At 44.2% G+C, this 18,385-nt stretch overlaps 1 protein-coding gene across 1 annotated transcript in view; it reads left to right on the top strand.

Moving 5' to 3' along the window:
* The window catches only part of stpg2 (sperm-tail PG-rich repeat containing 2), a gene marked incomplete at both ends in the record, with an annotated part of 67,769 nt that extends 56,467 nt beyond the window's left edge, over nucleotides 1–11,302 (top strand). Inside the window, 3 exons of the mRNA XM_080004213.1 lie at nucleotides 854–1,016; nucleotides 3,098–3,213; nucleotides 11,090–11,302. Coding sequence (XP_079860339.1) covers nucleotides 854–1,016; nucleotides 3,098–3,213; nucleotides 11,090–11,302 — 492 coding nt within the window. The remainder of the gene's footprint in view (nucleotides 1–853; nucleotides 1,017–3,097; nucleotides 3,214–11,089) is intronic.
* Nucleotides 11,303–18,385: the final 7,083 nt, after the last annotated feature.

Raw genomic sequence — 18,385 nt, 5'->3', positions numbered from 1 at the left:
ACATTCAAACTTGACGTTGAAATATTGTTCATTGTGATGAGTAGGCTTATATAAATGAGATTCACATAAGGTGCTTTTACATATACTGTACATCCAGGTTATTTTTAGAAAAGGTTATACAGCTGTGCTCTGTCTCCATGGAGATGCTTTTTGATGAGGGTGGAGAGATTTCAGAGTCATTAAGGCAAGGAAGAGATGTGATATAATGCTGTATCATTTCTGGAGACAAATGGTTCAAATGAGCTACATCAAAGTTCATTGCTAAACTAGTTTAATGGTAACTAAGCCTCCAACTGAAAAACAAAGTTCAGTTCAGTTTTTATCTCTGACACACTTTATTTATAACTTTTCAAAATGGCAGCCTGTCAGCATGAAATGTGTATTAAATCAGAGTTAATTATATTAAATCTTGGGGGGAAAAAAAGCAATACTTTTTACAATTCCAACTTTATTGAGAAACCTCGCTCGAACGCACTCGGAGTCAAATTCTGTTTCGATACATCACGCTCTGAACTCCTGCATCTGTCGCGTCAAACCGCTGCACTCAGCAGAAACGTTGTCAAAGTCAAACGTTATAAGAACTCTAACCAACTTAACATGTTCTCTTCTGCTCTGCAGTACTTTTAGAAATATCCACTGGCCATTGCCACCTCTGTTGGAAGGTTAGAAATGCCTAGTCAAGCTGATGATTGGCACCAGAAAACCCCAACGGTGCATCTGCTGTTTTAGACGCATCCAAGCAAAGTGGTTTATTTAAACTTTTCTGCAACAGTCAAATATAAGTTATTTTCGTGAAACAATGCAAAGCAAGTGAACCCTTTGTGGCTCCCCTCTCTCTCCCTCCACCACGCAGGACTCCCCTCCTCCAAACAGCTACGACGTCACCAAATCCTTCGAGGCTCCGGGCCCCGCCGCCTCCCGACCCCAAACCAGAGAAGTCAGGAAGCGTCAGAGCAGCTTCCTGTCGTCCGCTCCGCGCTGCCTGTCCCTGCTGCAGCAGGACCCCGACCTCCCAGGTATCACAACGATAGGGGACAAATATGGGTTTCTCACAATGAAAATGGAGGTTCAAGGATGTGTGACGGAAAATTCAGAATTGAGAAAAAAATGTTCAAGAAGTAACCAGTTAAGCAATCCGTTAGTATGGCCACTAATGACTCTTTTGAGCACATTCTTTCAGACTTTCCATTTTCCCTTTTCGTTTACATTTTCAGACAAAATGGCGTCTTTCGAAAAAGAACCCAAGTAACAATGGAGCAACATTGCCGCTTTTGTTCTTCTCGAAAGATGCCACAGTGCAATGTTGCTCAAATTGTAACGAATGTCCGACTATGGTAATGTCATAACAAATGAAATCATGTCTGCGTGGAAGAATGGTTAAATGTGCATGTACTGTAAGTGAAGAAAAGGCGTCGACTCGGTTGAACTCACCCGTAGCTGATCACCGCTGGCATTGACCCTCCATCTTCCACCGTCGTCATCCACTCCAATTAGCTTCATCTCTGCGGGCCCCTAACCCAATATTTACCCCAATTACACTCCTATTGAAAAATGTTGTTTCAAAATTGATAGATTCATGACTTATTTGGATAATTTATGACCAGCCCCATTTCACCTAGGGACTCAACCCACGAGCCCCCCACCCACCCCCCCAAAACCGTTTAACCAAAAACCAATTTGCATATAAATAGATTTGGACTGTTTGCAAAAGTGTTTCTCCTTCTTGCATTTGTGCGCTAACATTCAGCAAAACACACACACACACACACACACACACACACACACACACACACACACACACACACACACACACACACACACACACACACACACACACACACACGCACACAATCATTTGAACTGTTATTGAATTTGCATTTATGAATAGGCCTATACGGAACATTATCATTATTGTCCTCATGGCACTCACAGCATTTCTGATGTCCTGCTAATGGAAAAGGTATTTAACTATTCAGGCTTCTCAGTCCACCTGCACACACACACACGCGCGCGCACACACACACACACACACACGCACACGCACACGCACACGCACACACACACACACACACACACACACACACACACAAGTGGAGGCAAGGGGAATCACAATTTTTGTAATAGTTTCTGCGATGTTAACAGATTTGTGAGTGTTTACGTTTCTCCATCTAAAATCAAATTTTTTCCCCAATCATAAACAGATTCCAGTCGGGTCCGTCGAGCGCATGGTGCTCGTTTGACCCCGCTGAACCCCACCTGTTGGCTTGCAGGCAGTTAAATGTAAAAAATCGGAAAATATCTCTCAACATTTCCCCCCAGGATTGAAAAAGTGTTATCTTATCTCATCGTAACGTATTTTAAAGTTGGAAACGGCCCTAATACCTCTGAGTATATTATTTAGTGCTATTTCATTTTCCAGCTGGCAGCCTCGTATTGCAGCAGGTTTTAGGTTTTTTCTCTGAGCAGGTTTATGGAAGCAGCGCTCTGTAATGCACCGGCCCCCGGGGCTCCACTTGTTCATTCCAACAATGAGTTTCATTTTCTGGCATTCAATGCAAATGTCACCTCGTGAAATAAAAATAGAGAGAGAGAGAGAGAGAGAGAGAGAGAGAGAGGGAGAGAGAGGGAGAGAGAGAGAGAGAGAGAGAGGGAGGGAGAGAGAGAGAGAGAGGGAGAGAGAGAGGGAGAGAGAGAGAGAGAGAGAGAGAGATTTTGTGTCTGCACGGCAACATTTAATTGCAACAATTTGATATTCTTTTTCCTTTTAAGTGTGAAGGTATGTTATTTTAGAGCTTTAACCTCAGCTTGGTGACCTTATTGAACTACACGTGACATCATGCAGGGCCCCGTGCATGGAGGGTGCGGAGCGCTGACCCGACCACCTTCAAGCTCTGACCTCCATGTGTCCTCAACAGACTGTACTGAGAACATTGATGTGTGTTTATATGTATCTTACAGTGCATGTGGGTGTGTGTGTATTCATGTGTTTGCATATAAATTGTGTGTGTGTGTGTGTGTGTGTGTGTGTGTGTGTGTGTGTGTGTGTGTGTGTGTGTGTGTGTGTGTGTGTGTGTGTGTGTGTGTGTGTGTCTTCCAGGCCCTGCCCAGTACAGCCCCGTGGTGAAGTCCTCCCCTCACATGGCGTTATTCTCTTCCAGGGCAGATCGATTCAAAGACCCCAAGAACTCAAATCCGGGACCCGGCGCTTATGAAGTAAACACACACACACACACACACACACACGCTTGAATGGAACACGTATGCATTGACCTACAGTAAATATGAAAAAAATATACACACCAAATGTCGGACAACCCATATCTAAGAGGCAATTTAAACTTCAGTGTGGTGGAAATGGATCTTTAGAGAATCTCTCTCGTTTCTCTCTCTGACCATGAACCATTCGGAGGGAATATCGACCGTTTTGTGAAAGTGTTGAGACTTCAAGTAAAAGGAACCTATTTCACTGATCCAGGTTGTGTAAAAAAAAAAAAAAAAGAAAAAAAGTGTTCTCTATTGCCCAACCTGTTTCCTCCAATTTCCTTGAGATAAATAATGTTTTTGGAAATGAACGAACTGTTTAAGTGAGGTCATATAGAGGACGTGACATCATTAAGCCTCCACTGGAGCTTAATTCAAAAGATAGTCGATTACGATATTGTTTATTACTGATGTTTCATAATGTTTGATGGGGTCAAGCATGAACTATCCACCCCATCACGGATAACAGAGAAAACTGGATATTTATGAAAAAATGACATGTTATTTACTGTTGATTATTGGTTAATAACCTAGTATGTATGCTGTTTGTGTGGCGGCCTTTTTTAGGATGAAAATTCCCCTCCCGTCACAAGTAATGCATGTGTAATGGATGATAAAAATATGGCTTTTGTGCCTGAGGTGGGAATATATGTTTTCTGGGAAGTCCATGTATATTTAATGATGAAATGTCAAACAAATTGATTATTTGTGATTAAAAATTCTGAAAATAGAAAGGCCAAAATGGCACCCATATCATGGAATGACTCTTTTACAGTTATTGAGCGTAGTGTCGATTCCGACGTAGCGGCTGTTGATCGCCGCGGTGACGGGGGCAAACGCGGCGTGTTCTCTTATTTCCACGTATGGATTTTATAACCTCTTTACGAGCGCGGCTCTAGAAAGCTCCCTTATAAACCCGGTCACTTCATTCACTCTGTCCCCTCTGCAGACCGTGTGTGTGTGTGTGTGTGTGTGTGTGTGTGTGTGTGTGTGTTCCGTCCATTTCAATCTGTTTTTCATCAGAGTTGTAGCGATGGGACTTAGCCGCTTACGACCGCTAGTAAAGGTGTGTGATGGATGACGCAGAGATCCAACGCGGGCTCCGCTCCCCGTGGACTCTGAACACTAGAGGCAAATCACGCCGCGTGATTTACAGCCTCGCAACACACTTCCTGGACGCACGTTTATCACAGGGGTAATTTTATCTCTCTCTGTCTCTGTCTCTCTCTCTCTCTCCATCTCTGTCTCTCCTCCTATACTGTATTTATCTCTCTTCCGCCCATGTCTTGAAGGTGTAACGTTTTCTGTTTTTTTGTCCCATTTCCTGATCTCCCCACTTTCATTTCCTCTGTCTCTATTTATGCACACATTTCTCTTTCCGTCAGGTAGAATTCAGTTGCTCATTGTTTTGCCGTGCATCCCGTGTGTGTGTGTGTTTGTGTGTTTGTGTGTGTGTGTGTGTGTGTGTGTGTCCTTCACTTTAAGACCCTGCCTGGCTTTGTGAGCGCTGAGCTTGAGTAACCAAAATAAAACACACGCTTTTACAGTTTTTAAATGCCCAGGTCTTTTATGGCCGTTTTCAACTTTTTCTCTCTCTCTCTCTCTGTCTCTCTCCCTCTCTCTCTCTCTCTGTCTCTCTCCCTCTCTCTCTCTCTCTCTCTCTCTCTCCTGCTGAATTATCTTTCTGCTTTCTCTCGCTCTTTACTGCTTTCTGCTCAATTTCTCTGTTATGTTGCTGTGTCGATTCCCCACCATTAGCACCCGGTGAAGTGGGGTATCATTCGGCTCTCCCCTTCTCTTCTTTCCACTCTTCCTCTCCTCTTATCTCCTCTCTCCTTTCCTCTCCGCTCCTCCACTCCTCCCCTCTTCCCTTCCCCCATTCTCTTTTCCGTTTCCTGTCCTCTTCTCTTCCTCTCCTCCTACCATCTCCTCTCTTGTCCTCTTCCTCTTATCTCCTCTTCCTTTCCTCTCCTCTCTCACCCCCTTGTTTTCCGTTCTCCTCCTCCTCCTCACCCCTTCTTTCTTCCATTCTCTTCTCCTTTTCCTCTTATCTCCTCTCTCTTCCCCTCCTTTCCTCTTCTGCATCTCCATCCTCTTCTCCTTTTCCCTTCCTCTCCTCTCTCCTCTAATTACCTTCTCCTCTCCTTGACTTTCCTCTTCCTTTCCTCTCCTTCTCTCCTCTCCTCCCTTCTTCCCCTCCTCTCCTCTCCTCTTACTCCCATCATCCTCCTCTTCCTCATTTCCTGTCTCATTTTAGCTCCTGCTCTTATCTTATTATCTTATTTAAACTCTTCCAAAAAATACTTTTAGGTTGTAGGAGATTGACTGTGTGTGTGTTTATGCACTTGTGTGTGTGTGTGTGTGTGTGTGTGTGTGTGTGTGTGTGGTGTATTCACCAGTCGCTCACCACTGTGTGCAACTCGACACAAATACAGGTTTACAGCCCTCACTGCAAATATCTTCTGCAGATCCTCCCGACGCCGGCAGCTTATGTTACTCAGCACAACTCTCTTCAAACGCAACAGAGACGCCTCCGTATCGATTTCACATCCAGAAATAAACAGACAAGAAATGGATGTGTTAACAGAAATGACAAAAATAGTTTTATGAAAGAATGTGTTTCCCCTAAATGAAGCGTCCAATTGCTGGATTATGTGCCTGTGGCGTGTCTGTAGCATTGTGTGTGCACGTGAACTGGTACAGAAAGGAAATTAGAGGGAGAGAGAAATGGGTAAAAGGGGGGCGAGGGAAAAAGAGTCAAGAGCAAGGGAAGTGGAGACAGGCGGGGAATGTAAATTGGGTGAGTAACGGGAGGGGAAGGCTGAAATGCAACAGTCAAAAATGGCTTCCGACGTCGTGCACTCTGAAACAGGCGGCTGTTAAACCTAATGGCAGCTATTTAAGCATTAGCGCATGTGTGTGTGTGTGTAAGTGTGTAAGTGTGTGTGTATGTGTGCGTGCGTGCGTGCGTGCGCGCGCGCGTGTGTGTGTGTGTGTGTGTGTGTGTGTGTGGAGGCTGTTTGTGTTTGAAGGTCAGTGTGTGTGTGTGTCTGACATAAAGCTATCCACTTGAGAGGCATTAGCCCCTCGTGAGGCTGGTTTAAAGCCTCCACCAGGTATCTGCCTCTAGACAGAGCTGAAACCAGGCTCAATTACCGCCCCCATGCACTCCACTGTGCACACCGGACGGGCTTAATTTAAGAGAGAGAGAGAGAGAGAGAGAGATGTGTGTAAAAACAGGGAGCAGTCATTAAAGAGTAAGGGGGAAGAGAGAGAGAGGGAGGTAGTGGCAGATAAAATGTAGACGCAACGTTCTGTGATGCAGATGAAAGCAAATCAGCTTTGCTTGAACAAGAAAGGTACTTCTTACTTCCCTGGGATGTGGGGAGGGGAGGAGGGGAGGAGGGGAGAAGAGGAGGAGAGCCAGAGGAGAGAAGGAACTGAGGCAAGATGGTTGGCGGCCCAAAAAGAGACAGAGGGAAATAGCACTTGCTATCCAATTTGTTTGAAAACGAGCAGTGGTGGAAGAAGTAAAAGGACACGCAAAATTACTCTATTGAAAGTGAAAGTACCATGTTGGCATTTCTACTTAAGTAAAAGTATTAAGTCCTCGTACCCTGATATAACATAGACTATAATAGTTTCTAAATATTTAATATGTATTTATAATATTCAAAAGGTGTCACTATAATAAGTGTCCAATGCACCTTTTTTTCTACAGATCAGCACTCAAGGAGATCATGAATATAACTTACAGTTACATTGCATTGGTGGTGTCGTAGTCATTTACAAGGATGTGGAGCTGGTGATTTAATGTTTGGAAATAAACCAAAAAATCAGCAGGAAATCATCAGTTTGATGGATGTAGTCTCTGATTGTGACTGTGAGTGACCGTGGTGTGTAAACAGGACAGATATTCGCTTTAAAAGTAGTGGACTAAAGTCAAAGTCAAAGTCTCTGAAACTGAATATGTTTAAGAGAGATTCTTTTAAATATAAATTTGCTTATTTATACAGCAACAAAGTTCTTGATCTTGGTCTTGTTCTTGCAAGATGGCCGCCTCTGCAGCGTACCTGAGCCGCAGGTATCGATCGCAACAAATCCTGCACCTGGGTGCGTCGCTCAGCGGGTGGAGCTGCTAGTGCATGTGTGTTGTGGGAAAGAGAGTGTGCATGTCATCCACAGATCACGTGTGGATTTCTTTGTGTGTGTATGAATCTACACACACACACACCAACATCATCAACACCCTTGTGCACACCCCTCCCTTCCCTCCTCTGCTGCTACCCTCTCACCTCATGAAACATCCCATAATCTCCCCCTCATCATTGCCATGCCGATGGTGTTTCGGGTTCGAAGGGCCCTCCCTCCGACCTCGCGGGCAACCCTGAGGGCGCCCCGGAGTTGAACCTGCAGCCCCTTTCCCATCAGCATCGATACAGAGATCTGAGCCGCCCGGCCCGGGAGGCTAAATCCTAGCGCCGCGTCACTGCATACCGATGGAGAGAGGGATAAAGAGAGAGGGGGTGAGGTGGAAGGAGGGTGGGGGGAGAGGTGAGGGAGAGAGATGGGGGGGAGAGAGGTGGGGGGGCAAGAGGTAAGGTAGAGAGAGGGAGGGATGGAGAGAGAAAGAGAGAGAGAGAGGGGAGATTTACTTGAATGTATATTATCTGGCAACATTTTGGTATAGTTTCACAAAAAAATTGTATTAATAATTAAATACAGGAATTAATAACAATGAAGTGCTTTACAGAATAAAATACAAAATACATAACAAGATATGCATATACACGCCTTCCAAATTATTATGCAAATTGGATTAAGTGTCATAAACATTAAATTTTTTGTTTTTCAATTAAACTCATGGATGGTATTGTGTCTCAGGGCTCTTTGGATCACTGAAATAAATCTCAGACACCTGTGATAATTAGTTTGTCAGGTGAGCCCCATTAAAGGAAAACTGCTCAAGAAGGACGTTCCACATTATTAAGCAACGTTCAAGCAATATGGGAAAGAAAAAGGATCTCTCTGCTGCTGAAAAGCGTCAAATAGTGCAATGCCTTGGACAACTTAAATGTGATCATCGTACTGTGAGGAGATTTGTGGCTGATTCAGAGCACAGACGGGTTGGTGCAGATAAAGACATAATGAGGAAGGTTTCTGCCAGACAAATTAATCGGATTAAGAGAGCAGCTGCTAAAATGCCGTTACAAAGCAGCAAACAGGTATTTGAAGCTGCTGGTGCCTCTGGAGTCCCGCGAACCTCAAGGTGTAGGATCCTCCAGAGGCTTGCAGTTGTGCATAAACCTACTATTGGGCCCCCCCTAACCAATGCTCACAAGCAGAAACGGTTGCAGTGGGCATACATGAAGACTCATTTTCAAACAGTCTTGTTTACTTATGAGTGCCGTGCAACCCTGGATGGTCCAGATGGATGGAGTAGTGGATGGTTGGTGGATGGCCACCATGTCCCAACAAGGCTGAGACGTCAGCAAGGAGGTGGGAAGGAGTCATTTTTTGGGCTGGAATCATGGGGAGAGAGCAGGTAGGCCCCTTTAGGATCCCTGAAGGTGTGAAAATGACCTCGGCAAAGTAAATAGAGTTTCTGACTGACCGCTTTCTTTCATGGTACAAAAAGAAGAACCGTGCCTTCCGTAGCAAAATCATCTTCATGCATGACAATGCACCATCTCATGCTGCAAAGAAAACCTCTGTGTCATTGGCTGCTATGGGCATAAAAGGAGAGAAACTCATGGTGTGGCCCCCATCCTCCTATGACCTCAACCCTATTGAGAACCTTTGGAGCATCCTCAAGCAAAAGATCTATGAGGGTGGGAGGCAGTTGGCATCAAAACAGCAGCTCTGGGAGGCTTTTATTCTGACATCCTGCAAAGAAATTCAAGCAGAAACTCTCCAAAAACTCACAAGTTCAATGGATGCAAGAATTGTGAAGGTGATATCAAAGAAGGGTCCTATGTAAACCTGTAACTTGGCCTGTTAAGATGTTTTTGATTGAAATAGCTTTTGATTTCAGTAAATTTGACCTCCTCATGCTGCACATTCAACAAATGACCATTTTCATTTCTTCACAGCCTATAAAATGGTTTGAAACTGTGTTGTGCACAATAATTGGGAACAGTGCATTTTGAGTTTTTGTTTTTGAAAAAAATCCTGTTATCATTGGGAGGTTTGTTCAATAACATTCGAATTATACCCCAACGGTTGATGACTTGAAAATTATACTGACTGTCATTTATATTGATTATTGAGGAAAATCCGCGAAAAATATCATTTGCATAATAATTTGGAATGTGGTGTACAGTATATATAAACAAACAGTGATAAAAATGATATGATATCATGATGATGGGTATCTGTCACAATATTTGATTTTGTCAGTATGGTCCAGCACTAAACCTCGAAGCCCTATAGCCTCAAAGAACAAGAATGTCTGGAAATAAATCAAACAAAAAACAGTGAGGGAGAGAATGAGAGATTCAGAAGGAGAAGATAGAAAGTGTAACTGATGTGTGTGTGTGTGTGTGTGTGTGCGCGCGCGCACCCACGCTTTTTCATGAATACCTTTTTCTTGTGTCTCTTTCTATTTTTTTTACATGAGAAGTCGCTCCGGGGTTTTGTGGCGCTCTACCCTCTCTCTCGCTCTCTTGCTCTCTCTCTCTCTCTCTCTCTCTCTCTCTCTCTCTCTCTTACGTGCGCGCGCTCTCTCGCCCTCTCTCATTCACATAACAGCACCAACTTTATCTGTGCATGACCTGACAAATTAAATCAAGCCCTCACCTTTGTTCTCGCCCCGCCTGCGCCGCATTTCAATGCAGAGATGGTCGCCATTGTCGGAACGTCTGCGAAATGTGTTTGAATCAGACGGAGCGGCCTCAATGCCCCTCAACGCCCAGGGAATACACTCAGAGTTTCTACCATTTTTTAAAATAAATGTGATGCCGGGGGTCATATATCTTTTTATTTCATTTTGTTTTTTCTTTTCCTTGCCTTCCTCTTTAATACGTGTGATAAAATAAATAATCACAATATCACAACATGCCGTTGGTGCAAACTCCCTTTGTCACAGCATCAAAATGTAGATTAAAAAAACATAGTTTCTTTAATCAAATTCAAATTCAAAAGTTTATTTATTTTAATGTTTTTTTTAAATGTCTTCTCCAGAGCTGTCACAAAGTTGTTACATAATCGCCCAATCGCAATTATTTGAGCACATCGTGATCCCTTGGTAAGATGGTTAGTTTCCACTCCACTTGTATGTTTCAATAGAAATATAAGGGAAATTGTCAACCAATCTTGGAAATATTGCGATAAATAGAATGTGTGTGAAAATATGAGAGAGAATAGAATGAGTTATGAGAATAATTTGAGTATAACTTTTATCTTCCAATAAATCGCTCTTCTGCCAGGAGACAGACATCAATTTTGTATTTTTTTTTATGTGTTAGCCCACTTATTAAATGCTTTTTAATTTTCCAAACTTATCTGGATACCTGAGTTCCTGGACCTGGATTTGTCATGCCACCATTACTCTTTGTGGTTTTAAAGTTTCCTCTTTTGTTCTCATTTTAAAATTACATTTAAAATGAGGCATAAAATGAACCAAAAATACAATTAAATTGGTAATCTATGTTTAAAAAACCATTATTTTATTAATCGTCAACTTAAATGTTGTGAGTCCTATCAGAAAATTCAACATGTTTGCATTTGTATATATTGTGTTCTTATACTGTGTGTATATCTGTAAAAGTGCGATTGTTTTTGTCGCTGTCTTTCTTTCCTCTGCCTCCTGTCCCCCCCTCCCCTCCAGCTGAGCTCTGGCGTGATGGACACGGTCCTGAAGGGGACCTTTAATGTGACCCTCAATAACCCCCTGAGCTCGCACTGTCCCGGCCCCGGGGCCACCGGGCCCCCAGCGCTGCCCAGAGCTCCCAGCGGGGGTCAACGCTTAGAGGGTGAGAAGGCAACGGGGCGCAAGGCCAAAGGGCCGACCGATTCCAATTCACGTTGTCAAGTCGAGTAGATTAATTTTTCTCCTCCCAAATGAATATTTATAGGCGCTGTGTATCCATTTCTCTTGAATCTATAATTGATAGTGGAGCGGACTTATTTTCAATTATTGAACGGCAGCCTGGCTGAGCTGACTAATTTACTGCTCGGAGACCAGGTCGACCCGATTTTAGTGAGATGAACAAAAACATGGTTCTGCTGAGAGTCTTTATAACTCAATGCCGGTACAAGGCGGGAATGGTCTCAGGGGAATATTTGGGGAGAATCACATCTACCATTAAGTTCCAATAAAGGCACAAAGCATATTCCTCGTAGTTTTATTAAGTCATTAAGTCTTTTTTCTTTTGATTGGTGATCCATTGATGCAGGCTGCCAGTACCGTGTCATAATATATTTTAAATCTATTAGAATAATATGCTGATAGTGCGATAACTTATTTTGTCCCTGTTTGCGGATAGCAAATTGGTGGATAAACAATGACAGAATGATTCTTCTAATGCCACAAAGTGGAACGCAGTAAACACAAAGGACTCTGCATCAACAAAGTCTTCAGTCTTGTTTTTCGTCCTTTACGTCGTACTGGTAACTCCAAAACAGCTTTCCATTGAGGCTTAATGAACTCCATACTTTCGGTGCAGATAATGGATGTTACTGTTTGCTTTCCTAAAATAATCATTCGCCGTATGTTCTTGTGATGTGTGACCCACAATCGTTGCCTCGGCGCTCATGAAAGAAACCCAGCATTTGTACAACGTGCATGACTTGTATTTCCAATGTGCCGCTACGGTGAACGCCTCATTGGATTTGTGTGAGAAATTACAACATTATGAGCCTGTTGCGGCGCCCCCAGATTAAACAAAACGCCTCTTCATGCTATTATTACATTTTGCATCTAAGGTGAGGAAAATAATCCATACACAGGCAGATTTTTAACCCTTTGCCTTATTCAATGCTCCCATTACTACTTTCTATTGGAAGATCATTTTAAAGCTTTAGGAGGCAGGGATTAACAATAGAAGATAAAATGATATATTGTTGTTCAATATTGTCTAAATCTACATTATACATTACATCATACATTATACATTAATCTAGAATATATTTTCAATGTTAAGGGGCAATAGACAACTTTTGTGCCGCTGTCGCAAAGACAACCAGATCGCTCTACGATCGCTCAGAGCACTTTGTGTAAATGATCAACACCGCTTTGGAAAGAGGAGAGCAGAAAGACACTTATTCACAGAAGAGATAAATTGAAATTTTAGTTGAATTTGATTTATTTTGCTTGTGCAATCATAGACATATATACGTAGACGCTGCGTTGGCCGCTTGGGTTCGTGGCTGCGTTACGTCAACGTCGCCACCATATTGGAACGGGCGCGGCTGACCTGGAAACAAGTACAAGTAAACGGGGGAGCTGCGGTTCCTCTGGATAAAATGCACTATAACGTTTACGTTTCTCAACCGATATTAATGAGTCTGTTTTATATATAAGGGTTGATGATCTACCTGGAGAAGATGGCTCCACCGTCCGCCATTTCCGCTAATGGGTGCACATCGGTTGACGCACTTCCTGTGACGCGCTGTGTCAAGCGTGAATCATTTTCCCGGGAGTTGGTACCCGGTGGCATCCGAATGGATAGTGATATGGAGGCTTAGAGGGAACCAATCCAAACACCAATGTTATCATTATTCTAAAGCCATAATACTGTGAAATCGACATGAACTTCAGAATCATAAGTAAAAGCAAATAAAATTCCGATGGCACCTGTAAACCTGCAATGGCCATTTCAGATTTTCATAAATAGTGAGTTGAAAATCAGATTTTCAAATTTCGTGGCAAGACAAGCCAGCTTCAATGCTATTAGGAAATGTTTTTTTTCTGAACTGAATGTATTAAAATGTATGCATAATATTTCATTATTTTTGTCAAACACAGTAGATAGTAACATAGACAAACTGTAAAAGTACAAGGTGCCTTATGGAGGGAACAAATAGAACATTAAACTTCACAAAAATGTGATTTGAAACTGTTGCATCTCACGAGACATGGAGACCCATTTGGGCAGTCATGTTTTATTTAATAACAATGAGCGGGCGTGTGAGATAGAAAAAGGTGATATTAGAATTCTTAATGATTTATGACCATACATTATTACTTAGCATGCATAAATCATGAGTCCATCCATTATGAATATTTGTGCTGAGCAGCGTGGAAACAGGTGGAAAACTAATACGCACGACTCATAACTTATGTGCCAGTTTTATTGCGTGCTAAATGCTGCGCTCATCAATCAAAACAGCAAAAGCCACGCCTTTTTGTTTGACGTACACGTAAGGGCACCCTGCATGTGCGTGTGTTGTTGTGGGTTCACACATGCATGCGTGAATGCATCGCAAAACAGGAAATGCCGTCCACATAGATATGAATGCATTCATGTATGCATGAGATGGAAACATTTGCAAACAAACCTGGGCCTTCTCCTACCCCTGTTTTTATTTTGCTGCAGGCGGGATGATCCAAATCTGTAGCATCTTGATTCGGTCCTTGAAGGGCTGGATGGGAAGTTTGATGCAGCCTGTCCCACCGCAGCCTGAAATATTAACTGTACGATGCACCGATGACTCGCAACAGCTTGAGGGGTGAGGGAGGGGGGGGGGGGGGGATAAGGGAGACAGAGGGGGAGTTGGCATCGGTGGGTTAGAGAAAGAGAGAGAGAGAAGTGCAAGAGGGGAGAGAGGGAGGAAGAGAGAGGAGGGAGAGGATGAGGGGGAGAAGGTAAGGGAGTTAAGTGGAGGGAGAGCGAGCGAGCGGGGGGGGGGGGGGGGGGGGTGAGGGAGAGATGGGGGCAGAGGGAGATGGGGGAGAAGATGAGACCAAGACGGGAGAAGGAGGGAGGGAGGGAGCGAGGGGTGGAGAGGGGAGAGGGAGGGGCTGATGGAGAGAGAGGAGGGGAGGGAGAGTGGGTGGAGAAGTTAAGGGTGGGACGGGGGGTGGAAGGCGCGAGAGGGGAGCGACAGAGATGATTCATATTGGGGGCGGGGGAGGGCAATGACAGGAAAAAAGTAAATTGAGGCCGCGCCTTCATTTGCATGAACCCAACTTTATTTTATCCTTTGAATCTTTTGTTTGACTTTTCCCTGAAACAGAGAGAGAGAGAGAGGGACAGGGAGAGGGACGGAGCAAAGGAGGTGAATGTGAATTTAGATGATAAGCGTGCGGTTTCAAGTAAGACTTTGCGACCGTCCTGGATCCTCCTAAACTGAGTCACGGGGGGGGGCTGTTGTCGCCGACGCAGCGTGGGTTCAGTTTCAAAGTGACCGAGTGACTGCTCCACCGTGGGCTGTGGATTTACAGTCCTCCCCCCTCTCCACCTAATCGCTTAGCGTAGATCAACTTGTCAGGGGAAGGGACAGAGGGGATGAGAGCCAGGTCAGGATCAGGAGATGCTCCGCGGAATGTGCAGCGGCGGCGCAGGACCCGCGAACGATTCGTTCATGTCGAACGACTCTTTGCCGCGAGTCACAGGTTTGGAGTCGCTCCGGGGGAAGTTGTCCCAAGTCGAAGGTTTAGTTTGCGGCTCAGTTGCTGCAGCTACAGAGGCGTCCGCCGGGTCTGAATCCTGATTTGTGAACGGAAAGAGCCGAGGAAAGAGCCTTAAGTTTTGATTCGGCGAGTGGGGGTGTGAGGAAGGGAGGGAGCGAGTGAGAGAATCGTTGAATATAATTATCCCGGATGAAATTAACGTGGGGGGCGAAGGCATTTTGACGACCAGTCCGACAGATTTCCACTTTGCATTCCACCGAAACGAATAATTGCGACGCAGCTCAGATCCCGCGACTCAGAGCCGAAAACCGCCTCTTCTGCCTTCTCGTTCACCGGAACTCCTCTCTTGCTCGCCCGGACGTTCCCTCGACCAAATCAGACGAAACAATTATTATTATTTTTTTTTACAGAATCCCTCCTCTAGAACCGAATCTCAAAAGAATCGCTAGTACCAACCTTGCCTCTGCTCTGAATGACAGATCTCTTCTATCCTCCCTCCCTCCCTCCCTCCCTCCCAATCTCTCTCCTCCTCCCCTCCCCCTCCTCCTCTCTCTCTCTCCTCCTCCTCCTCCTCCTCCCCCGGCGTCTAATATGTCCTCATATTAATATCTCGCTGTGTTCCAAATGTCTCGCTGAGCGTCGAGAGTAACAGGTTCTACCGGGGAACACGCCGCTGATCGTTCCTGTGGGCCTTTTAGCCTAATGAGCTGTTTACCCCCCCATCATCATTCAGCCGACAGCGGGAGGTGGGGGTGGGGGTTGGGGGGGGCACGGAAAGTATGAAAAAGCTCTGTAGAGAGAGAGAGAGAGAGGAGGGGGGGGGGGGTCAAGTAGAGGGTACAACAGCAGACAGAGGAGCAGATCAAAGACGTACCAGGGAGATGGGGGTGAAGCGGAGGGGAAAATGACAAACAGAGGAAAGGAGGGAAAAACGGAAGGCAATAGGGCTGAAGAGAAAGAGGGAAAGAGGGTGGTGGGTGGGGCTGTTAAACGGAGGGAGAATTGATGGAGGGAGGGATGGACAAAAGGAGAGAAGGGGGCTTGCTGTTATTTATGCCTCCCTTGGCACTTGTCTTTAGCTTTTCTTCCCTGCGAGCTGTTTTACATTGGAGATCTAATTAAAGCCAATAAATCAACGTGGGCACACACACACATGCACACACGCACGCACACGCACGCAACGCCAACCTCCTATGTGTAAGGGTTCAGGACGAACCCCCCTCCCTCCCCACTTCACCCCCTAACTGAATAAATCTCGATTATGGTGCATTACACCGGACATCACTCCTGTTGTTTATGGGGCTGGAATATGCAAACAGAGTGGGAACATAAAAGTGATCGATGTCCAAATGCTCCCTTACTCCCTCTCCTCCGCTCCCCCACTCGTCTCAGACGCAGCACAGAGCTCCCCCACTTAAGGGCTGTCCACACATGTTTGTGTCCTCGTCTCGTCCTCCTCCTCCTCCTCCTCCTCCCCCCGCTCTTCTTCTTTTCCGCCTGTGCTCCCGCATCACGAATGCCACTTTAATTTACCAAATTTATTAAAGCCCTCGTGTCGGTGCTTCACGGCGATGATTTAAGCCAATTAGCTCGGCCGATTGTTGAGGATAATTAAAAACAAGAGGTAATAATTGAAAGTGGAAGATGGTCCGTGATTGCTTGATTTTTGTGGGTTGGATAAGGTCAGGGTAAAAAGCTGGCCTGGTGTTCTATTAGAGAAGTGGAGGCGGCCGCCCTTTTTTAGTGGATTTGGATGTGAACGCGACCGAAACAATCCTGTCTATTTTATTATTTGAAAGAAAAAAATATATATATATGTTCCACAGGTAATACGGCTCTACAAGCTGCTACCTCTCTACGTACATTAATTAGGAATTACCTAAAGTGTGCAATCATGATAAGCACCCTCTCAATTATAATTATAGGCGGCTTATTGTGATTTTGTTTTCGCCTGAAAATATAAACCGCAAATTAACCAAGTTGTACTGAACTCCTTTTTTTCCACTGGATCACAGTATTTATTATTACAATATTATTTATGTAATTTTAAAAAGCATTGGAAGTCATCTGCGTGGGCTCTTAGTGGAGGTCAAACCTGGTTTACCACTTCCACCGTCGACTTTAAAACCGATGTCAATAAATGTAAATGGCGGGGATAAGACTCCGCTATATATAGCTGCAGTTGTCCTGCACACACACACACACACACACACACACACACACACACACACACACACACACACACACACACACACACACACACACACACACACACACACACACACACACGCACACACACACACACACACACACACACAGCAAAGTGGAGGAGCCAGATTAGTGATGGTCTTTAATTAAAGGAGAAGTGCAGTGGTGTAGATGTATCAATCAGGAGACTAACGTTAATGGCTGCTGATGGGTGTGTGTGTGTGTGTGTGTGTGTGTGTGTGTGTGTGTGTGTGTGTAATTTATATGTGTGATAGAAACACCGTGTACATGCAAATGTCTGTGTGTCTTTGTTCATGTAATTGTCTTTCTTCAAAGGAAAAAGCGGGCAGATACACACTTCCACAATTAAAGCAATTGACACCGGCGCACACCCAGTGGGCTGCTGTCATGTCTCGCTGACCTGCCGCAGCTCATGTTAACAGCTTGAGTGGCACGCTGTAGGACAAACAGTGCATTCCCCCCTTGAGATCGTATTTGATACTTGAAAAAAAATGTGATTCAAATTTTTAATTCATTAAATTTTTACAGTTTAAAATTAATCGATAATTCATTTACACAAAAGAGGTATATTTAAAATGTGGAATATTTTTTTTTAAATCGACACAAATTATTATAGCAAACAAATTCTCTATACTATACATTTGTATATATTTAGTATATTGATGAACGCAAGTTCACAAGTTGTGACCAATGTGATCAATGTGACCTTTTCCCTTTTCTATTCATATTGTTCATATTATCTTCCACCTCTCTCTCTCTCTCTCTCTCTCTCTCTCTCTCTCTCTCTCCCTTCTCTTTTATTTTCAGTCTTCGCTTCTTGCTCCCTTTCTCCCACACAGGACCTTTTCTCGCCCTTTCCTTTTAAGCTGCCCGCCTCTTTCTCCAGTTTGAATTTCTCCTCCGGTGCTTCCTCTACGGCTGCCTTTTTCCAACATCTTTGAAATATGTTATTAGGCCGAATATTGATTTGAGACTGTAAATATTAAATCTCCGCAGATAATCTGGATGAGAATCTGTTTATTCACCAAAATGTGCAGCCGCATGGAGGGAATTTAACTTTAATCTACAAAAATATATAGGAACATAAAAGGGAAATGGGATGAAAAAAAGTCTGTATGGGCTGGAAGCAAAGGTAGAGTGGCAAGCAATTGCAGATAAGAGATTTAAAAAAAAAAGTAAAGGCGACAGATAAGAAGAGGTAAACAAGGGATTAAGGAAAAGAATTGCTAATATTGCACTGGAGAAGTCTGGAGAAGTCTGGAGAAGTCTTTTGCTTTGGGAGTAGATGAGGGCGATACGAGTGGTGTTGCATCGCTCCAG

The sequence above is a fragment of the Zeus faber genome (genome assembly GCF_960531495.2).
Source record: "Zeus faber genome assembly, chromosome: 7".
Taxonomy (NCBI): domain Eukaryota; kingdom Metazoa; phylum Chordata; class Actinopteri; order Zeiformes; family Zeidae; genus Zeus; species Zeus faber.
This window is presented reverse-complemented; position numbering and strand designations above follow the sequence as displayed.